General features: G+C 38.1%; 1 protein-coding gene across 16 annotated transcripts in view; it reads right to left on the bottom strand.

Annotated features, from left to right (window-relative positions):
* The window catches only part of STXBP4 (syntaxin binding protein 4), a 232,909-nt gene that overhangs the window by 202,880 nt on the left and 8,692 nt on the right, over positions 1 to 21,337 (bottom strand). For 10 of the 16 annotated variants that reach the window (XR_015148388.1, XM_086360922.1, XM_086360929.1 and 7 more), the window contains exons 2-3: positions 2,711 to 2,783; positions 2,137 to 2,265 (exon numbers count right to left, since the gene is read on the bottom strand). The exons of the other annotated variants lie outside the window; for them this stretch is intronic. Coding sequence is in view for 7 of the 10 variants with exons in the window: in XM_086360922.1 (XP_086217048.1) it covers positions 2,137 to 2,183 (47 nt within the window). In the remaining 3 variants the exon portion in view is untranslated. The remainder of the gene's footprint in view (positions 1 to 2,136; positions 2,266 to 2,710; positions 2,784 to 21,337) is intronic. 16 annotated transcript variants of the gene reach the window in all.

Below are 21,337 nucleotides of genomic sequence, written 5' to 3' on the forward strand. Positions count from 1 at the left end.
AAATGACTTGTATACTAGGTTAGTTATTTGGCATAATTTGTAATCACCAAAAATTGCAAATTCAAATGTCCATCAATAAGGTACTGGATAAATAAACTATGATATTGATATATTAAGAACAGAATACTAACAGTTACAACAAGGTACAAGGAAGAACTTTATAAACTGATATGAAGTGACCATCAGGACATAACTTTAGTTTACAAAAGGTCTGGTCAAAACATCATATACACAGGACTTCCCTGGTGACTCAGGGCTTCCCTGATGGCTCAGTTGGTAAAGAATCCACCTGCAATCCAGGAGACTCTGGTTTGATTCCCAGGTTGGGAAGACTCCCTGAAGAAGGGCAAGGCTACCCACTCCAGTATTCTTAGGCTTCTCTTGTGGCTCAGCTGGTAAAGAATCCACCTGCATTGCAGGAGACCTGGGTTCAGTCCCTGGGATGGAAAGACTCCCTGAAGAAGGGCAAGGCTACCCACTCCAGTATTCTGGCCCGGAAGAGTCAGACAGGACAGAGGGACTTTCACTTTCACAGTGACTCAGTGGCAAAGAATCCATCTGCCAGTGCAGGAGATACAGGTTCAATCCCTGGTCCAGGAGGATCCTACAAGCCACAGAGCAACTAAGCTCGTGCACCACAACCATCCACCCTGTGCTCAAGAGAAGCCCGCCACAGTGAGAGGCCCGCGCCATCACAACTAGAGAGCAGCCCCAGCTCTCTGCAGCCAGAGAAAAGGCCAAGCAGCAACGAGGACCCAGCACAGCCACAAATACATAAATAAAATCATTTCTAAAAAAACAACAAAAAATGCCACTATATATAATATGCTACCTTTTTGTTAAGAATGCACTGGCAAGTGGAGCCTGGGATATTGGGTGTTTGGGGACATCTTGCCTCAGTAATATATTTCTTTCTCATTAGCTTTATTTTGCCTTAAGAAGTTGAATAAAACTCTGTGCTGTCACAGAGCAAAGCTGTTCAGTACCAGTGCATGGAGCACTGTGGACAGAATTCTTCATCCACCACACAGCTGGGCCTGGCTTGTCCCTAGGAGACTGAAGCTTCCCAGTGCTCCCAGGAGGAGGCATTAGAAAAAGATACTCTGACCTGACATCATTCTCTAGCAAAGACCTTAAAACTTGAGTCAACACTGGTGTATACTCACAAGAGTAGAAGAATGTCTAATGTCCAGTAGAACTTTATACAGAATAAACAATCATTTTGAGAAAAAATATAATTATATACACACGTATATATGACATGCATATATATTTATATGGATATATATTTGCTCATTCAAAAAGAAACAGTGAAAAGGAATTAAGAAAAAAGATGGCTATTTATAGGAGAAGGAGGGCACAGAAAGAAGGGTAAGACTGAAAGGAGGCCTTCTCTGAATACACTTTGTTACATGTGTGTCACATGTTTGCAGAATGGCCAATTCTTCCCATCTCTGTCTGGATGCCCCCAAGAACGTGGCTTTACTGTTCCTTCCATTAAAAAGTAAAGTCTGTAACTCTAGACCTTGAATTCGGACTTGTTACCTATATTGCTTCAGTCAATGGTGCATAAGCAAATGTGAGGAAAACAGACATTTGAAAACCACTCGTGCCTGCTGCTGGGAACCACTCTGCACCACCTGAGAAAGCCTGAGCTCGCTGCCTGGAGGAGGGGAGACCAGGCTGAAAGAGACCTCAGCCATCCAACCTTCTAAACAAGGCCCCAGAACACATCAGTGAGGCCATCCTACAGGATCCGGTGCAGACCGGCACTGTCCACAGAATCATGACAAAGAATAAATGCTTGCTTGTTTTAAGCTATTAGAGCTTGTTACTCAGCAAACGTTAATTTTACATTATGTTATAGTTATACTGGAATTATAAAATATTTTGGATATTTAAAAAATCAGATCAAATGTTTAAAAATCCAGCTCTATAAATAATTCTAAAAGAGAATGCAGGATTTACCCTATACCTTGATTTACAATGAAAGGTAATTACTGATCAGCCTTTTATTACCACTATCTTACACCACAGGTAGTTAGCTGTATGAAACTTTCTCCCAACATTCATTAATATTCTACATATTTTAAACCATGCTACTTCAAAACATATTAAATTTAATTTAGAAATTACTTTTCAAGTAGACTGGATGATACTACAGAAGATGTATTTTTATTCATGGTTTCACCACAACTGTAGCCTTGGATTTAACAGCTGCGTAAATGAAGATCTTGATGAAGAGTCTATAAATTCTTCTTTTTCCTAAGATTGGAGAAGTAGAAAATAAATTGTCATATCTTAGAACAGTCAAATTTGATTTCAGCTTTGCATAAAAACATATATACTTGGCATGTAAACAATATGTGCCTGTGTATAGATGATAGATGTATTTTATATATTTTAGGCTATGACATTTTAGTCATTGCTGATAATATCTGAGAACTGTAGAGACAGTTCTATAGATAGATAGTTAGATGGAGTTATAGGACTATATCTATATCATTATATAAAAATCTGTATTTTCTAGAACACAGTTTTTAAGTATTAGGTAACTATTGTAGCTTCCACCATTACTAAGCTTAAAAACCACATAATAATAAAAGACTGAGCAGAATGTCTCTTATGAGCACAAAGCTAGGAATTTTATAGTCAGATTGTCTGCAAAATAATTATACAATACACTCTGAAAAAATTCATATTGTCTCACCTAACTATCTTGAGGGACTTCCTGCAGACATTACTCTGACTCATATTACTCCAAGAGCTTCTTAAATGCTTTCCTATAAAAAGAAAAAAAAAATACTATTCTTAATGTCTTATATAACTCCACTTGAAAATTACAGAGAATAGTACAGTTTCATTTAATTGAAAAAACTGTATTTGAACAGAGATTTACCACTTCTGCATAGGAAATACACATGAAGTACAAAAACTTGAAGTGGAAAAAGACGTCAGGATCATTTAGCACAACCCTCTTATTAAAGAAATGAGTAGTTACTTTCAGTGGAGAAGGAAATGGCAACCCACTCCAGTATTCTTGCCTAGAGAATCCCATGGACAGAGGAGCCTGATGGGCTGCTGTCCATAGGGTCACACAGAGTCGGACACGACTGACGTGACTTAGCAGCAGCAGCTAGATTCAGAGACTTCGTTCTTTCCCTATGCAAATGAGAAATAGTCAGTTGTTGTTTTCCCAGATAGAACTCAGACTTCAGAGCCCACAGACTGGAACTTGACATCAGACAAGCCTGGGTTCCAATCTGAGCTTCTAGGCTCCTTCAAGTGTCAGTTTCTTCATAGGTACAGTAGGTAGTAGTGATGGTTTTAATACACATGTCAAAATGTACCAAACTGTCTCAGTAGAAATATGTGCTATCTGTTATAAATCAAAAATACCTTAGTAAAGTTAAATTTTTTAAAAAATCTGATTTTCAGTTAAGAACGTCAGCGTGACTTTGGCATGTGTCTTTTTTCCCTCTAAGCGCCCACTAATACAAGAGTAAAGGATTACAAACAGTATAAACTCATAATGTTAAAGAAAAAAATGAAAGAAAAGCCATGAGATGAAAAATTTCAATAAATTTCTGGAAGACAAAAAATAGACAGTAGGATGATAATTGGTAAAAAGAGGACTGAAGAAGCAGAAAGCTAGGGAAAGGCTTTGTAACACTTTTAAGTTTGAGCACACATAAAGAAAATGGTAATATCTGTAGGGTGTACTGGGGTAAACAGAAGTGGCATTTATACCTCCAAGAAGCCCAGGCATGCTACACCTCTAAGAAGCCCAAAGGCAACCACTAACTCAGCACACCATATCTGACTCATGGCAAAATTCTGACCTCAAAAACAGCTAGAGCTGTAGATCAACCTATCTTACAGAATCCCACAGAGGCTGAGGACTCAGGACCATAGTTCTAAGCAGAGAGAAACTGAGGCAGAGAATTAAAATCTCTTCTCCAACTATTTATGTGAAAGAAACCCTTGATTCTTTCATCAATAAATTAAACAGACTCTGAAAAAAGCACCAACTACCTTCTGGGATCCTAACACAGAGTTGTATCACTGGCCTGGGTGTTAAAAACCTGCTTCAACTTTCACAGCCCCTGTGGTAGCAAGCAACAGAAACTGGGAGCATGCGCAACAGCAGCAGGAAAGGGAAGCCCCCAAACAACACTGCTGTCTGCAGCAAGAGTCCAATGGCCAGGAAGCAGGAAGTTTACTCAGTATCCCACGGAGGAAGGGGGGGCGGGGGACGGGAACTTGAGGGAAGAGCTTAAAATCCTAGGCCTTGACAGAGTAATGACCCACAGTCAAGAGCTGTTACATCAGTCCACAAGATTAAGGCAGCTGTATTAGAGAGTTCAATTCTAAAAGTAAGTTTCTTTAAATACATTGGAGACTGCTTTATTAATACATGTTTGGAGAAGATTCCCAACCCTTCAGTGATGAAGTTTTGGTATTACAATAATATTAGCAACTACCATTTGGTATCATGCGTCACACACTGTGCTAAGTATTTCAAATGTACTTGTCTTATTTAATACCATGGAAAATACATTAGATTTAAGTTAAAAAAAAAAAAAAAAGCTGAGTTCAAATGGCAATACTGCTATATGGTAGCCATACAGTCTTAGAAAGTTACCTAACTTCCTGGCATCGCTTCATATTAAGGTAAGGACTCAAAGGGTTGCCAGGAGGATTAAGGGAGATGTAAAAAACTGAGCCCTCTTCAGTGTTACCAAAGCAAGTAAGATCTGGTAGTGATTTGTCTTAACAGGGCACTGGGTCCCTGGATCATGGAATATCATCAGTTCAGTTCAGTTCAGTTGCTCAGTCGTGTCCAACTCTTTGTGACCCCATGAATCGCAGCACGCCAGGCCTCCCTGTCCATCACCAATTCCCGGAATTCACTCAGACTCACGTCCACCGAGTCAGTGATGCCATCCAGCCATCTCCTCCTCTGTCGTCCCCTTCTCCTCCTGCCCCCAATCCCTCCCAGCATCAGCATAATGGATGTGTCATTGTTAAATTCTATAATAGATTCCACATAGCGTCACTTAAACTTTTTACCACTTTAAAGTATTAAAACAGAATTTCAGTTTTTAAATTATTTCATTCACCTAACATACCTGACATTGTCTTAAGTGTTGGAGGTAAAAAAAAAGCAAAGAGTCTATCCCTAGAGATAATCAAATGAACAGACATCAGGAGGGTGCTGAGTGCTCTGACAGTGGTATACACTGGGTGCTGGGGACATGGAGGAGTCATCACGCAACATCAATACAGCCAGGCATGCTACTAGAGCATTTTACCCTCTGAGGAGCACCAGAAGACGGGTAATATGCACCCATTTTACATTAAAAAAAAAAATCAGTTAATGGAGAAACTATGTGACTTGTCTATGACCACAATGCTAAATAGCTGTAAAGCAGAATTTGAATCCAGTTCTACCTGGCTTCAAACGCAAGTTTTTTTCACTATAGCATGCTGGAAAACCAATTAATGTGGAAAAATGTCATCCTCCAACAAAGCAGGAAAAGAGTGTTAGTTAATGTAGTAATATGCTGTTTCTCTTTTACGAAAGTGATGTTAGGTTGATACAAAAGTAATTGCGATTTTGGACTGTGAATTTCAAATCATTATAACTAGGTTCAAACACATATTTTATTAATCAAAACAGGAACCATTACAATCAACCCATTTTTGCCAATGAGAAACAAGTTTGTTTATTTCTGTAGTTTAAAAATTCATGCTGTGGGATTCAATAAACTCTTGGAAAGCATTTTCTGCATCCTGCTGGTTGCAGAAATGTTTTGCCTGCAAAACATTCAGATGCTTGAAGAAGTGGTGATCAGTTGACAAGAGGTCAGGTGAATATGGTAGATGAGGCAAAATTTTATAATCCAATTTGTTCAACTTTTGAAGTGTTGCTTGTGCAATGCGTGGTTGGCTAGTGTTGTGCAGAATTGGGCCCTTTCTATAGATCAAAGCTGCTGCAGGCCTTGCAGTTTTTGGTGCATTTCATCAATTTGCTGAGCTTACATCTCAGATGTAATGGTTTTATGGGAATTCAGAAAGCTGTAGTGCATCAGACAGGCAGCAGACCAACAAACTGTGGCCCTGACCTTTGTTTGGTGCAAGTCTGGTTTTGGAAAGTGCTTTAGAGCTTCTCGGTCCGTCCACTGAGCTGGTCACTGCTGGCTGTTGTATACTATTCACTTTTCGTTACACGTCACAATCCCATTGGAAAATGGTTCATTGTAGTTGCACAGAGAAAAGGAAGATGACAGTTCAAAATGACAAGTTTTTTGATTTGCAGTCAGCTCATTGAGGCACCTACTTATCGAGTTTTTTCACCTTTCCAATTTGCCTCTAATGGATTTGTTTCAACAACGACCTTAGAATGGTCAATGTTGAGTTATTTGACAATTTCTTGTGTAGCTGTAAGAGGATCAGCTTCAACGATGACTCTCAGTTGGTCACTGCCAACTTTCAATGGCCAGCCACTATGCTCTTCATCTTCAAAGTTCTTGTCTTCTTTGCAAAATTTCTTGAACCACCACTGCACTTCTGTTAGCAGTTCCTGGGCCAAATGTGTTGTTGATGTTGTGAGTTGGAGCTGCTGCCTTATGACACATTTATAAAATTGAATAAGAAAACTGCTCATATTTGCTTTTGTCTAACATCATTTCCATACTCTAAAATAAATATAAAATAAATAGCAAGAAATTAAGTCACTAGCAAAAAAATATAAAGAAATGTGTATTAAAATATAACCACATTTACTTAAGAATGTATTACAATTTGTTGTTGTTCAGTAGCTCAGTCATGTCTGACTCTTTGTAACCCCATGAACTAGAGCATACCAGGCTTCCCTGTCCCTCACCATCTCCCAGAGTTTGCTCAAACTCATGTCCTCTGAGTTGATGATCCCATCCAACCATTTCCTCCTCTGTTGCTCCCTCCTCCTCCTGCCCTCAATCTTTCCTAGAATCAGGGATTTTTTTCCAATGAGTTGGCTCTTCACATCAGGTGGCCAAAGTATTGGAGCTTCAGCTTCAGCATCAGTTCTTCCAATGAATATTCAGGACTGATTTCCTTTAGGATTGACTGGTTGGATCTCCTTGCAGGCCAAGGGACTCTCAAGAGTCTTCTCCAACACCAAAATACAAAAGCATCAATTCTTCAGCACTCAGCCTTCTTTATGATCCAACTCTCACATTTCGTACATGACTACTGGAAAAACCATAGCTTTGACTAGATAGACCTTTGTTGGCAAAGTGATGTCTCTACTTTTTCATACACTGTCTAGGTTTGTCCGAGAAAAGAAAAACTTTTCTCCCAAGGAGGAAAGCGTCTTTTAATTTCAAGGCTGCAGTCACCATCCACAGTGATTTCGGAGCCTAAGAAAACAAAGTCTGTCACTGTTTTCATTTTTTCCTGTCTATTTGCCATGAAGTGATGGGACCGGATGCCATGATTTTTGTTTTTTGAATATTAAGTTTTAAGTCATCTTTTTCTCTCTCCTCTTTCATCAAGAGGGTCTTTAGTTCCTTTTCATTTCCTGTCATTAGAGTGGTATTATCTGCATATATGAGCTTATTGATATTTCTCCCAGCAATCTTGATTCCAGCTTGTCCTTCATGTATTCCAATACCAAATGACAAATTTCAAAAATGAAAAAACTGCAATTACATTTGCACCAACCTAAATTAAACTTCTTTATAATAATGAAATTGGTTTAATCTTATCTATCCAAACAGCAGGCCTTATTTTTTGTTTTTGCCTCCACATGAAAAGGTATCCATTGTCATATTCTTAAAAATCCTAAAATGCCTTTTCTTTCCCTCTGTTTAGCTTGCCTCTTGTTCTGTCCTTTATACAAGCAAGCAGACCTTCAATTGATAGGGGTTTGTGTAATGTTACATCTCCACCCCAGCACCCCAACTTCACAGCATTAATGACACAGAAAGAAAACACTATTCTTTCAATAATGTTTTGAAAGAAAATATTTTGTTTTTCTTGTTTGGTGACGCATAACCGAAAACGGTTAGGTCAGCAAAAACAGAGAAAGTGAAATGCTGGAGAAAAATAGAAGATGGATCTATTTTGGAAAAAAAATTAAGAGTTTTACTTTGATATATAACTCCCACAACTGCACTAAAAGTTTTATTCCATATAATTAAAAATCTCATCAGATAAAAATCTGCCTACCATGCATGTTTCAATACAGATTTAATAATTTATATTCTCAGAGATGTGACATTCAGTACTTGCTTAAACTAGTTCTTTTTACTAGACTAAAAATAAAGAAAACAAATGGCAAAGGGATAAACACATCTAACAGATATTATGCTAAATGTTAACTTGATTAAAGTATCATAATGAAATATTTTTATTTTTAAAATTTAAATAAGTAAATACATTGCAGTGGGGAAATATGTGTGTGTGTGTGTGTGTGTGTGTGTGTGTGTGTGTGTGTGTGTGTATGTATGTATGTTTAATCTCAGTTGTGTCTCTTTGCAGCCCCATGGATTGTAACCTACCAGTCTCCTCTGCCGATGGAATTATCCAGGCCATATGTATCTAAATATATGGGCTTCCCAGGTGGCACTAGTGGTAAAGAACTCACCTGCCAAAGGAGGAGACCTAAGATGTGGATTCAGTCCCCTGGTCGAGAAGATCCTCTGAAGGAGGGCACGGTAACCCATTCCAGTATTCTTGCCTGGAGAATCCCATGGACTGTGGAGCCCAGTTGGCTACAGTCCATGAGGTCGCAAAGAGCTGGTCATGACTGAAGTGACTCAGCATGCACACATGCATGTATACAGCCATCCTATTCACCTCCACACCATCTCTAAACAGTTACGTATCCACTATTTCAGTTGCTTATGAATCCTTTTAGTTCTTTTAAATACAATAAACAAGGATGAATAAATATTCTGAATCCTTAACTTTTGTTTTGACACAGAAAGTAGCTACAATCAGGCACAAAACATCCAGCTGTTCAGGCTGTGCACTGTAAAATCCCAGAGGGTATAGGTCATACAGACTCTTGATGCGGACAGGTCCTGTGGAGTGTGTGTTAGCCTTGCATACTATATGCACTACTATACAACCTGTTTCTTTTTTTAACTTAATATATAACTTGGAATTCTTTTCATATATTTTACATGGCATACTAATTCTGTTTTTTACAATTGTATGGTATTCTACTTTATGTATGACTGTATTTATTTATTCCCTTCTGATATTTAGATTGCTTGAAATTTTTTGCTATTATAAACATGCTATAAAAAAATCTTTATATATAGGTCATATTACACCTGTACAAATATATTTGTAAGATAAATTTAGAAAAATCAATTTATACACCTGCTAATCTGACAGAAAATGCCAAACTACCCTATATCAGAATTGTACTAATTACCACTCCATCAACAGCAGTTGCCTGTTACTGCAAATTCTCACCAATATGATATACTATATATCTTGGATTTGACAGTCATATTGATGAAAATGGTTTCTTAATGTAGCCTGAGTGAGGCTGAGCATTTCTTTATGGTTTCAGAATTTTTTATGTAAACTGTGCATTCCTTTTGCCAGTTTTTTTAATTCATTGTTAGCTTTTCTTTGTCGAGTTTCTAGTTCTTAAATCCTAGGGAGATTATTCCCGTGTCTGCACTAAGAACTGCAAGCATATCTTCCTCCTTTTGTTCTTCAGTTCAGTTCAGTTCAGTTCAGTCACTTAATCATTTGTGCCTCTGCAACCCCACGCACTGCAGCATGCCAGGCTTCCCTGTATCACCAACTCAGGAGCTTATTCACACTCATGTCCATTGAGTCTGTGATGCCATCCAACCATCTCATCCTTGGTCATTCCCTTCTCCTCCCACATTCAATCTTTCCCAGCATCAGGGTCTTTTCCAACGAGTCAGCTCTTCACATCAGGTGGCCAAAGTATTGGAGTTTCAGCTTCAGCATCAGTACTTCCAATGAATATTCAGGACTGATTTCCTTTAGGATAGACTGATTTGATCTCCCTATAGTCCAAGGGACTCTCAAGAGTCTTCTCCAACACCACAGTTCAAAAGCATCAATTCTTCAGTGCTCAGCTTTCTTTATAATGCAAATCTCACATCCATACATGACTACTGGAAATACCATAGATTTGACTAGACAGACCTTTGTTGGCAAAGTAATGTCTCTGCTTTTTAATATGCTGCCTAGGTTGGTCATAGCTTTTCCTCCAAGGAGCAAGCGTCTTTTAATTTCATGGCTGCAATCATCATCTGCAGTGATTTTGGAGCCCCCCAAAATAAAGTCTTTCACTGTTTCCACTGTTTCCCCATCTATTTCCCATGAAATGATGGGACCGGATGCCATATCTTTGTTTTCTGAATGCTGAGTTTTAAGCCAACTTTTTCACTCTCCTCTTTCATTTTCATCAAGAGGCTCTTCAGTTCTTCACTTTCCGCCATTTGGGTGGTGTCATCTGCATATCTGAGGTTATTTCATTCATAGTTACAGGGTTTTTTTTGTTGTTTAGGCAAAAGTTTGTGGCTAAATTTATCTTTTCTTTTATGATTTTTGGTTTAAGTCAAATGTAAGTCCTTCCCCACTCCAAAGTCACAAAAAAACTCTCACATTTCCTTTCAGTACTTTTTATAGTTTCATTCTAAAATCGTTCACCCATTTGGAATCCAACTAGTTCACAGAATAAGAGAGAGATCCAACTTTTCTTTCCCCAAAAGATCACTCAGTTGTCACAAACACATTTATTAAATAAACTATTGTTTACCCAATGATTTGAAATGCAAACTTTCAGTTCAGTTCAGACACTCAGTCGTGTCCAATTCTTTGTGACCCCATGAATTGCAGTATGCCAGGCCTCCCTGTCCATCACCAACTCCCGGAGTTCACCCAGACTCACGTCCATCGAGTCAGTGATGCCATCCAGCCATCTCATCCTCTGTCGTCCCCTTCTCCTCCTGCCCCCAATCCCTCCCAGCATCAGAGTCTTTTCCAATGAGTCAACTCTTCACATGAGGTGGCCAAAGCACTGGAGTTTCAGCTTTAGCATCATTCCTTCCAAAGAGATCCCAGGGCTGATCTCCTTCAGAATGGACTGGTTGGATCTCCTTGCAGTCCAAGAGACTCTCAACAGTCTTCTCCAACACCACAGTTCAAAAGCATCAATTCTTTGGCGCTCAGCCTTCTTCACAGTCCAACTCTCACATCCATATATGACTACTGGAAAAACCTTGACTACCTTGACTACAGCCTTGACTACCCAGACCTTTGTTGGCAAAGTAATATCTCTGCTTTTCAATATGCTGTCTAGGTTGGTCATAACTTTCCTTCCAAGGAGTAAGCATCTTTTAATTTCATGGCTGCAGTCACCATCTGCAGTGATTTTGGAGCCCAAAATAATAAAGTCTGACACTGTTTCCACTGTTTCCCTATCTATTTCCTATGAAGTGATAGGACTAGATGCCATGATCTTCATTTTCTGAATGTTGAGATTTAAGCCAACTTTTTCACTCTCCTCTTTCACCTTCATCAAGAGGCTTTTTAGTTCCTCTTCACTTTCTGCCATAAGGGTGGTGTCATCTGCATATCTGAGGTTATTGATATTTCTCCTGGCAATCTTGATTCCAGCTTGTGCTTCTTCCAGCCCAGCTTTTCTCATGATGTACTCTGCAAAAAAGTTAAATAAGCAGGGTGACAATATACAGCCTTGATGTACTCCTTTTCCTATTTGGAACCAGTCTGTTGCTCCATGTCCAGTTCTAACTGTTGTTTCCTGACCTGCATATAGGTTTCTCAAGAGGCAGGTCAGGTGGTCTGGTATTCCCATCTCTTTCAGAATTTTCCACAGTTTATTGTGATCCACACAGTCAAAGGCTTTGGCATAGTCAATAAAGCAGAAATAGATGTTTTTCTGGAACTCTCTTGCTTTTTCCATGATCCAGCAGATGTTGGCAATTTGTTCTCTGGTTCCTCTGCCTTTTCTAAAACCAGCTTGAACATCTGGAAGTTCATGGTTCATGTATTGCTGAAGTCTGGCTTGGAGAATTTTGAGCATTACTGTACTAGCGTGTGAGATGAGTGCAATTGTGTGGTAGTTTGAGCCTTCTTTGGCATTGCCTTTCTTTGGGATTGGAATGAAAACTGACCTTTTCCAGTCTTGTGGCAACTGCTGAGTTTTCCAAATTTGCTGGCATATTGAGTGCAGCACTTTCATAACATCATCTTTCAGGACTTGAAAGAGCTCAACTGGAATTCCATCACCTCTACTGGCTTTGTTCGTAGTGATGCTTTCTAAGGCCCACTTGCAACCTTTATCATACATCAAATCTCATAAGCATTTAGATCTACAACTGACTTTTTATTCTGGCCCATTTGTTAGTCTACATATTCACATACCATGCTATTTTATCTTAATGATGGAGATTATATTTTTATGTCTGGTAAGACCAATCCCTCCTTACTGCTCTTTTTCAATCAAGCCTCCCTGGCTATTTTTGGTGTTTTTATACATTAACATCTAAATCTCCTTTTTTTTTTTTTAATGCTAATTGTTGGGGAATCACGTTAGGGGTAAAGAATTTGCCTGGCAATGCAGGAGACATTAAGAGATGTGGGTTAAATCCCTCAATTGGGAACACCCCCTGGAGGAGGGCATGGCAACTCCCTCCAGTAATCTTGCCTGCAGAATCCCATGGACAAAGGAGCCTGGTGAATTACAGTCTAAAGGGTCACAAAGAGTTGGACATGACTGAAGCAACTTAGCATACACTCATGCATGTTAAATTCATGAACTGACTGAAGAAGTATTTGTATCCACCTTTTTGATGTTGAATTTTCCTGTCAAAAAACTTGGTACATACTTCTTTTTGTTCAAGTCTTCTTTTGTGACCTACTGCAGTGTTTTAAACTTATTTTCATATGTGTGCTGCTATGTCGCTTTAGTCATATCTGACTTGTTGTGACACTATGGACCCAATGTAGCCTACTAGGCTCCTCATTCCAGGGGATTCTCCAGGCAAGAATACTGGAGTAGATTGCCATGCCCTACTCCAGGGGATCTTCCCAACCCAAGAATCAACTTACATCTCTTAAGTCTCCTGCATTGGCGTGTGTGCATGCTAAGTCGCTTCAGTTCTGTCCTACTCTCTGTGACCACATGGACTGTCCACCAGGCTCCTCTGTCCACAGGATTCTCCAGGCAAGAACACTGGAATGAACCAGGGATTGACAGGCAGGTTCTTTACCACTAGCATCACCTGGGAAGCCAATTCTTCACGACTGTTGCCATCTGGGAAGCCTATTTCTGATTTGTTTAATTCTTAGTCATTTTTGATATTCATTTAACGCCTTTTAAAACACTTATTATTTTGTAAAGGTAAAAAACTGGTTTTGGAATACCTAGAAAAGTACCTTTTAGAAAACAATTTATTTCATCCCAAATTCTACCACGTGATTTAATGTCTTTATTTTATTTTTAACTTTTGGCTTCTCCTCACAGCTTGACCAGAAACTGAAACTTCACCCATGGCAGTGAAAGAATAGAGTCCTAACCACTGGACAACTAGGAAATTACCAAATGTCTTTTTGTAAATGTTACTAATAAACCAGTTGAAGGAATAACAGGCATAATTAATATGTTAGATTTTCGTTGAAATCTATGTAACTGCAATATGTGGATTTATATCCAAGTGCACCTTATTTAGCACTTCAATACATGTACACATACAACTTATAGACAACTAATTAATTGGAAGTCTTGCATTGTTGTATGGCAGAAACCAATAAAATATTTTAAAGGAATCATTCTCCAATTTAAAAAAAAGAATATACTCAAAAAATAAAGTATGGCATGGTACTATAATTAAAGAAAAAAAGACTTACTGATTTATTATTACAAAGACTAAAATAACACTTCTAGAATAGACTCATAGGAGCTTTATGAGCAGGAACCTAATTCCTCCACCTCAATAAATTTTTATACCTACTTCAAATTTCGTAACAAGCAATATTGCCAAAGAACCCTAAAGTCTTTTAATTGTTCCCCTAAAGTGAAAAGATAACCAAAAGGAAATAGACAAAGGACAAGATGTAGTAACAGTGGAGGAAAGATGTATTGGCTTAATACTGAATCCAAAACCAAACAATCTCTTCCCTCTCCACTATTTCGCCTCCTACTTCATTACCATCACCATCATTATTTTAAAAAGCACTGGGGGGGGCTTCCCTGGTGGTCCAGTGATTAAGAATCCACCTGTCATTGCAAAAGACATAGGTGTAATCCCTGATCCAAGAAGATCTCATGTGCTGAGGGGCAACGAAACCTGTGCACCAGAACTACTGAAGCGCTTGCAACCTAGAGCCTGCACTAGGCAATAAGAGAAAGCACCACACTGAGAAGCCTGAATGCCTCAACTAGAGTAGCCCTCACTGGCTGTAACTACAGAAAGCCCACACACAGCAATGAAGACCCAATGTAGCCATAAGTAAATAAACAAATAAAACCACAAAAATAAATATATAAATAATTAAAAATCACATGAGAAAGGTGTTTCAACAGAAGCTACTGAGGGGATATACATTTAAATGTCTTTGAAGACTCACCAGATTGTTTCAATCAAGTGACTCAGGATCTTTAGTCGATTATTGAGTGTGAGAGTTTATGCTTATGTTTTAAGACTTAAGAAAAAAGGAGATGAAGGAGGCTTTTCCATAAGAAAGAGCACTCATTGTTAGCCTTTCCAAGGGCATAAATTGTTCTTTCAGGTCCACACACTACATTAAGTAACCAGATTCCAGACAGGACATACAGGGCATTTCCTGATTTTATGTTCAACTAAGTGGAGGTGATGGAATTCCAGTTGAGCTCTTTCAAATCCTGAAAGATGATGCTGTGAAAGTGCTGCACTCAATATGCCAGCAAATTTAGAAAACTCAGCAGTGGCCACAGGACTGGAAAAGGTCAGTTTTCATTCCAATCCCAAAGAAAGGCAATGCCAAAGAAGGCTCAAACTACCGCACAATTGCACTCATCTCACACACTAGTACAGTAATGCTCAAAATTCTCCAAGCCAGGCTTCAGCAATACGTGAACCATGAACTTCCAGATGTTCAAGCTGGTTTTAGAAAAGGCAGAGGAACCAGAGATCAAATTGCCAACATCCGCTGGATCATGGAAAAAGCAAGAGAGTTCCAGAAAAACATCTATTTCTGCTTTATTGACTATGCCAAAGCCTTTGACTGTGTGGATCACAATAAACTGTGGAAAATTCTGAAAGAGATGGGAATACCAGACCACCTGACCTGCCTCTTGAGAAATTTGTATGCAGGTCAGGAAACAACAGTTAGAACTGGACATGGAACAACAGACTGATTCCAAATAGGAAAAGGAGTACATCAAGGCTGTATATTATCACCCTGCTTATTTAACTTATATGCAGAGTACATCATGAGAAACGCTGGGCTGGAAGAAGCACAAGCTGGAATCAAGATTGCCAGGAGAAATATCAATAACCTCAGATATGCAGATGACACCACCCTTATGGCAGAAAGTGAAGGGGAACTCAAAAGCCTCTTGATGAAAGTGAAAGTGGAGAGTGAAAAAGTTGGCTTAAAGCTCAATATTCAAAAAACGAAAATTATGGTATCTGGTCCCATCACTTCATGGGAAATAGATGGGGAAACAGGGGAAACAGTGTCAGACTTTATTTTTTGGGCTCCAAAATCACTGCAGATGGTGACTGCAGCCATGAAATTAAAAGACGCTTACTCCTTGGAAGGAAAGTTATGACCAACCTAGATAGCATATTCAAAAGCAGAGACATTACTTTGCCAACAAAGGTCCATCTAGTCAAGGCTATGGTTCTTCCTGTGGTCATGTATGGATGTGAGAGTTGGACTGTGAAGAAAGCTGAGCACTAGAGAATTGATGCTTTTGAACTGTACTGTTGGAGAAGACTCCTGAGAGTCCCTTGGACTGCAAGGAGATCCAACCAGTCCATTCTGAAGGAGATCAGCCTTGGGATTTCTTTGGAGGGAATGTTGCTGAAGCTGAAACTCCAGTACTTTGGCCACCTCATGCAAAGAGTTGACTCATTGGAAAAGACCCTGATGCTGGGAGGGATTGGGGGCAGGAGGAGAAGGGGACAACAGAGGATGAGATGGCTTGATGGTATCACTGACTCAATGCACATGAGTTTGGGTGAACTCCAGGAGTTGGTGATGGACAGGGAGGCCTGGCATGCTGTGATTCACTGGGTTGCAAAGAGTCGTACACGACTGAGCAACTGAACTGAACTGAAAAAGATTTGGCTGAGGTCAGAAACATCTAAGAAAGTTAGGTAAGTGTGGCTTTTAGTACTTGTAAAATATACCTCAAAAGCATTTAGCACATTTTAAAGTACTAAAGTGGCTTTTAGTACCTGTAAAATATACCTCCAAATTTAGCACATTTAAAGAACAATTATGAACAATAAGAGAAAAAACGGATTAGGAAAGATGAGAAAGAAGAAACATCTTAATGAGGGCATTTGGGGAAACAGGATATTAGTAATGGTAGGAAATCCAGAGTTTGTCTATGAAAGCAAGACACAAAGTCTCTTTAAAACTCTACAGGTGGCAAGTCGTGATCCAGGAAGCATGCAAAAATATAATAGCTCGTGAATATCATCATAGACTAGTTAATAATGACAAAACATCAGAAACCACCTAAAAATGTAAAAACTTATAATTGGTTAAATAATTTAGAATATACCCACATACAAGAATACTAGATAATCATAAAAAATGATCATGCAGATCCATTCCTTCCGGTTTGTTGACTTGGAAAGAAGTTCCCAATACACTATTATGTGAAAAACAATAGCTGTGTAAAAACAAAATGGACAGAATAATTTCATCATTTAAAATCACAGTTATGGAAAAATATAACTAAAATGTAAATAATAATGACTGATAAGTTTATTTTTAAAATCAGCTATTTTTAAGTTTTGTCTTTAAATTATTATTTTCTGAATATTAAATGATGAGGATATATATTTTGCTGTATTATTTTGATAATAAAGAAAAAATATTTTAAAAATTAATTCTTAGGTTTGGTATTCAAGATAGGTTCCTTCTAGTCATCCCTCTTTAAAGTTATTTTTCTTTTTTATTTATTTTTATTTTTTTAATTTAAATTTATTTTAATTAGAGGCTAATTACTTTACAATATTGTATTGGTTTTGCCATACATCAACATGAATCCCCCTTTTAAGTCATTCTTTTATTTACATTTGTTAAAGTACCAGCAAATTTTAAAGCTGAAAGAGAAAATAACATAGATCTGGTGTTTGCTAAATAAAATTGGCTATATCCTTTAAATAATGTCTTATGATTACTGTGTTGTAAGCAACTTGGCAAGTAGTAAAAATAAATACGAATAAATAAGGGCTTTCCCAGTGGCACTAGTGGTAAAGAGTCCGCCTGCCAATGCAGGAGATACAAGAGATTCAGGTTCAATCCCTGGGTCAGGAAGATCCCATGGAGGAAATGGCAACCCACTCTGGTAATCTTTGCCATGGGCAGAGGAGCCTCATGGGCTACAGTCCATTGGGTCACAAAGATTTGGACATGACTCAGTACACACACACACAAATAAACAAAACATATCTTTTTCTGCTATAATTTCAAAAGAAATGACTAGTCAAAGAGACTCATAATACCAACAGCCTGAAATTACCAGTCTCTTTAAAAAGAAATGTGGAATTCTTCTTGCCACTGATTCTGTTTAGAAATGCAGTGCATTGGAGAAAGTCTGGACTAAAAGTTAAGACATACAAGTTTAAGTTCTATTTCTGCTGCCTAGGAGCATGTGACTTTGAGCAGCCACCTACCTACTCTGCCCCCTTGAATAACAAGATCATTTATACCTTTAAAGGTTATTTTTTGGCCCTACAAATTAACCCACTGCAGTATTCTTTGCCTGGAAATTTCCACGGAAGAGGAGCCCAGTGAGCTACAGTTGAGGAGGCCACAGAGAGTTGGACACAAATGAGCACACATAATTCACTCAACTAATATTAAAAATGTAAACATTCCTTGTTGTAAAGTTAGACCTACAGATTCAGTATTATGTGTCATCACACACACACACACACACACACACACACAAAGAAATAACAGCATTTAGAAATTGTGACAATTATTTGTACAACTGACAGCAGAAATTCTTTGAGACAGCATTAGCTATTTATATAATCCTAGGGTTGTTTAACTTATATGCAGGGCACATCATGTGAAATACTGGTCTGGATGAATCATAAGCTGGAATCAAGATTGCTGGCAGATGGTAAAGATCTCATTTAAAATTTATGGAGAATTCAAAAGCTTTACAGACAAGCAAAAGTTAAGAGAATTCATCACCACCAAATCAGTCTTGCAACAAATACTAAAGGGACTTGCACAGCCAGTAAACACAAGAGAAAGGAAAGACCTATTAAAACAAACCCAAAACAATCAAGAAAATGCCAATAGGTACATATGTATCAATAATCACCTCAAATGTAAATGGATTAAATGCACCAACCAAAAGATACAGATTGACTGAATGGATAAAAAAATAAGACTCAAATATATGCTGCTTACAGGAGACCCACTTCAGACCCAAAGACACATACAGACTGAAAGTAAAAGGATGGAAAAAGATATTCCATGTGAATGGAAACCAAGAGAAAGCTGAGTGGCAATCTTTATTTCAGACAAAATAGACTTTAAAGAATATTATAAGAGACAAGGAAGGACACTACATAATGATCAAGGGATCAATCCACGAAGAAGACATAACAGTTGTAAATATTTATGCACCCGTAGGAGTACCGCAACACCTAAGGCAAGCAGTAACAGGCATAAGAGGGGAAATCGACAGCAACACAGTAACAGTAGGGGACTTTAACACCCCACTTACACCAATGGACAGATCATCAAAACAGAAATCAGTAAGGAAATACACACCTTAAATGAAATATCAGACCAAACGAACCTAACTGATATCTTTAGGACTTGCCATCCAAATGCAGAAGAGTACACTTTCTTCTCAAGTGCACATGAACATTCTCCAGGATAGACCACATCTTGGGCCACAAATCAAACCTCAGTAAATTTACAAAAACTGAATTTGTATCAAGTATCTTCTCTGATCACAATGCTATGAGACTAGATATCAACTACAGGGGAAAAAAAACTGCAAAAAACACAAACTCAAGGAGATTAAACAATACATTACTAAATAATGAAGAAGATACTGAAGAAGTAAGGAAAGAAATCAAACGATTCTTAGAAACAAATGACAGTGAAAACACGTTGACCCCAAACCTATGGGATTCAGCAAATGCAGTTCTAAGAAGAAAGTTTATAGCAATACAGTCATACCTCAAGAAACAAGAAAAGCATCGAATAGACAACCTAACTCTAAATCCAAAGCAGCTGGAGAAAGAAGAATAAAAACACCCCAAAGTCAGCAGAAGGAAAGAAATCATAACGATCAGAGCAGAAATATATGAAAAAGAAATGAAAGAAACAATAGCAAAGATTAATAAAAGTAAAAGCTGGTTCTTTGAGAAGACAGACAAAACTGACAAACCACTAGCCAGACTCATCGAGGAACAAAGGGAGAAAAATCAAATCAACAAAATTAAAAATGAAAAAGGAGAGGTTACAACAGAAAACACAGAAATACAAAAGATCATAAGAGAACATTATAAGCAACTATATGCTAGTAAAATGGACAACCTAGAGGAAATGAACAGATTCTTAGAAAAGGTCAACCTCCAAAGACTGAACCAGGAAGAAAACGAAACTTTGAACAATCCAATTACAAACACTGAAATCGAAACAGAGATCAAAACTCTCCCCAAATACAAAAGCCCAGGACCAGATAGGTTCATAGGGGAATTCCATCAAACATTTAGAGAAGAGTGAATGCCTATTTGTCTGAAACTCTTCCAAAAAATTGCAGAGGAAGGAATACTTGTAAACTCATTCTAAGAAACCACAATCACCCTCATACCAAAACCAAGCCAAGACAACACCAAATAAGGAAATCACAGGCCAATATCACTAATGAACATAAATGCCAGAATCCTCAACAAAATTCTAGCAAACAGAATTCAATAATAAATTAAAAAGTTCATCCACCGTGATCAAGTCGGGTTTATTCCAGGGATGCAAGGATTCCTCAATATATGCAAATCAATCAAAGTAATACACCATATTAACAAATTTAAAGATAAAAACCATATGATCATCTCAACAGATGCAGAGAAAACCTTGGACAAAATTCAGCATCTATTTATGATAAAAACACTTCAAAAAATTGGCACAGAAAGAACCTACCTCAACAGAGTAAAGGCTACATATGAAAATCCCACAGCAAAAAATTATTCTCAGTTTTCAATGAAAAACTGAAAGCATTCCTCCAAAGATCAGGAACAAGACAAGGATATCCACTCTCACCACTATGATTCAACATAGTTTTTGAAGTCCTAGCTAGGGCAATAAGAGAAGAAAAATAAATAAAAGGAATCCAGATTGCAACCTAGTGTCTATTAAACAGAGTGAGTAAGTCAGAAACAAATATAAATATCACATACTGACACATATATATGGAATCTAAAGAGATGGCCAAAGATAGAGAAGCTCTATACATTCAGCAAAAACATGACTGGGACATGACTGTGGCTCAGATTATGAACTCCTTATTGCCAAATTCAGATTTATATTGAAGAAAGTGGAGAAAACCACTAGACCATTCAGGTATGATCTAAATCAAATCACTTATGATTATACAATGGAAGTGACACATAGATTTAAGGGACTAGATCTGACAGAGTGCCTGATGAACTATGGACGGAGGTTTGTGACATTGAGGAGATAGGGAGCAAGAACATCCCGAAGAAAAAGAAATGCAAAAGAGCAAAATGGCTGTCTGAGGAGGCCTTACAAATAGCTGAGAAAAGAAAAGAAGCAAAAAGCAAAGGAGAAAAGGAAAGATATACCCATTTGAATGCAGAGTTCCAAAGATAAGAAATAAGAGATAAGAAAAGCCTTCCTCAGTAATCAGTGCAAAGAAATAGAGAAAACAACAGAATGGGAAAGACTAGAGATCTCCTCAAGATGATTAGAGATGCCAAGGGAACCTTTAATGCGAAGATGGGCACAATAAAGGACAGAAATAGTATGGACCTAACAGAAGCAGAAGATATTAAGAAGAGATGGCAAGAATACACAGAAGAACTGTACCAAAAAGATCTTCATGACCCAGATAATC

This window comes from Bos grunniens, chromosome 19 (genome assembly GCF_055505025.1).
Source record: "Bos grunniens cultivar Pamir isolate PY7600 chromosome 19, Bosgru_T2T1.0, whole genome shotgun sequence".
Classification (NCBI taxonomy): Eukaryota; Metazoa; Chordata; class Mammalia; order Artiodactyla; family Bovidae; genus Bos; species Bos grunniens.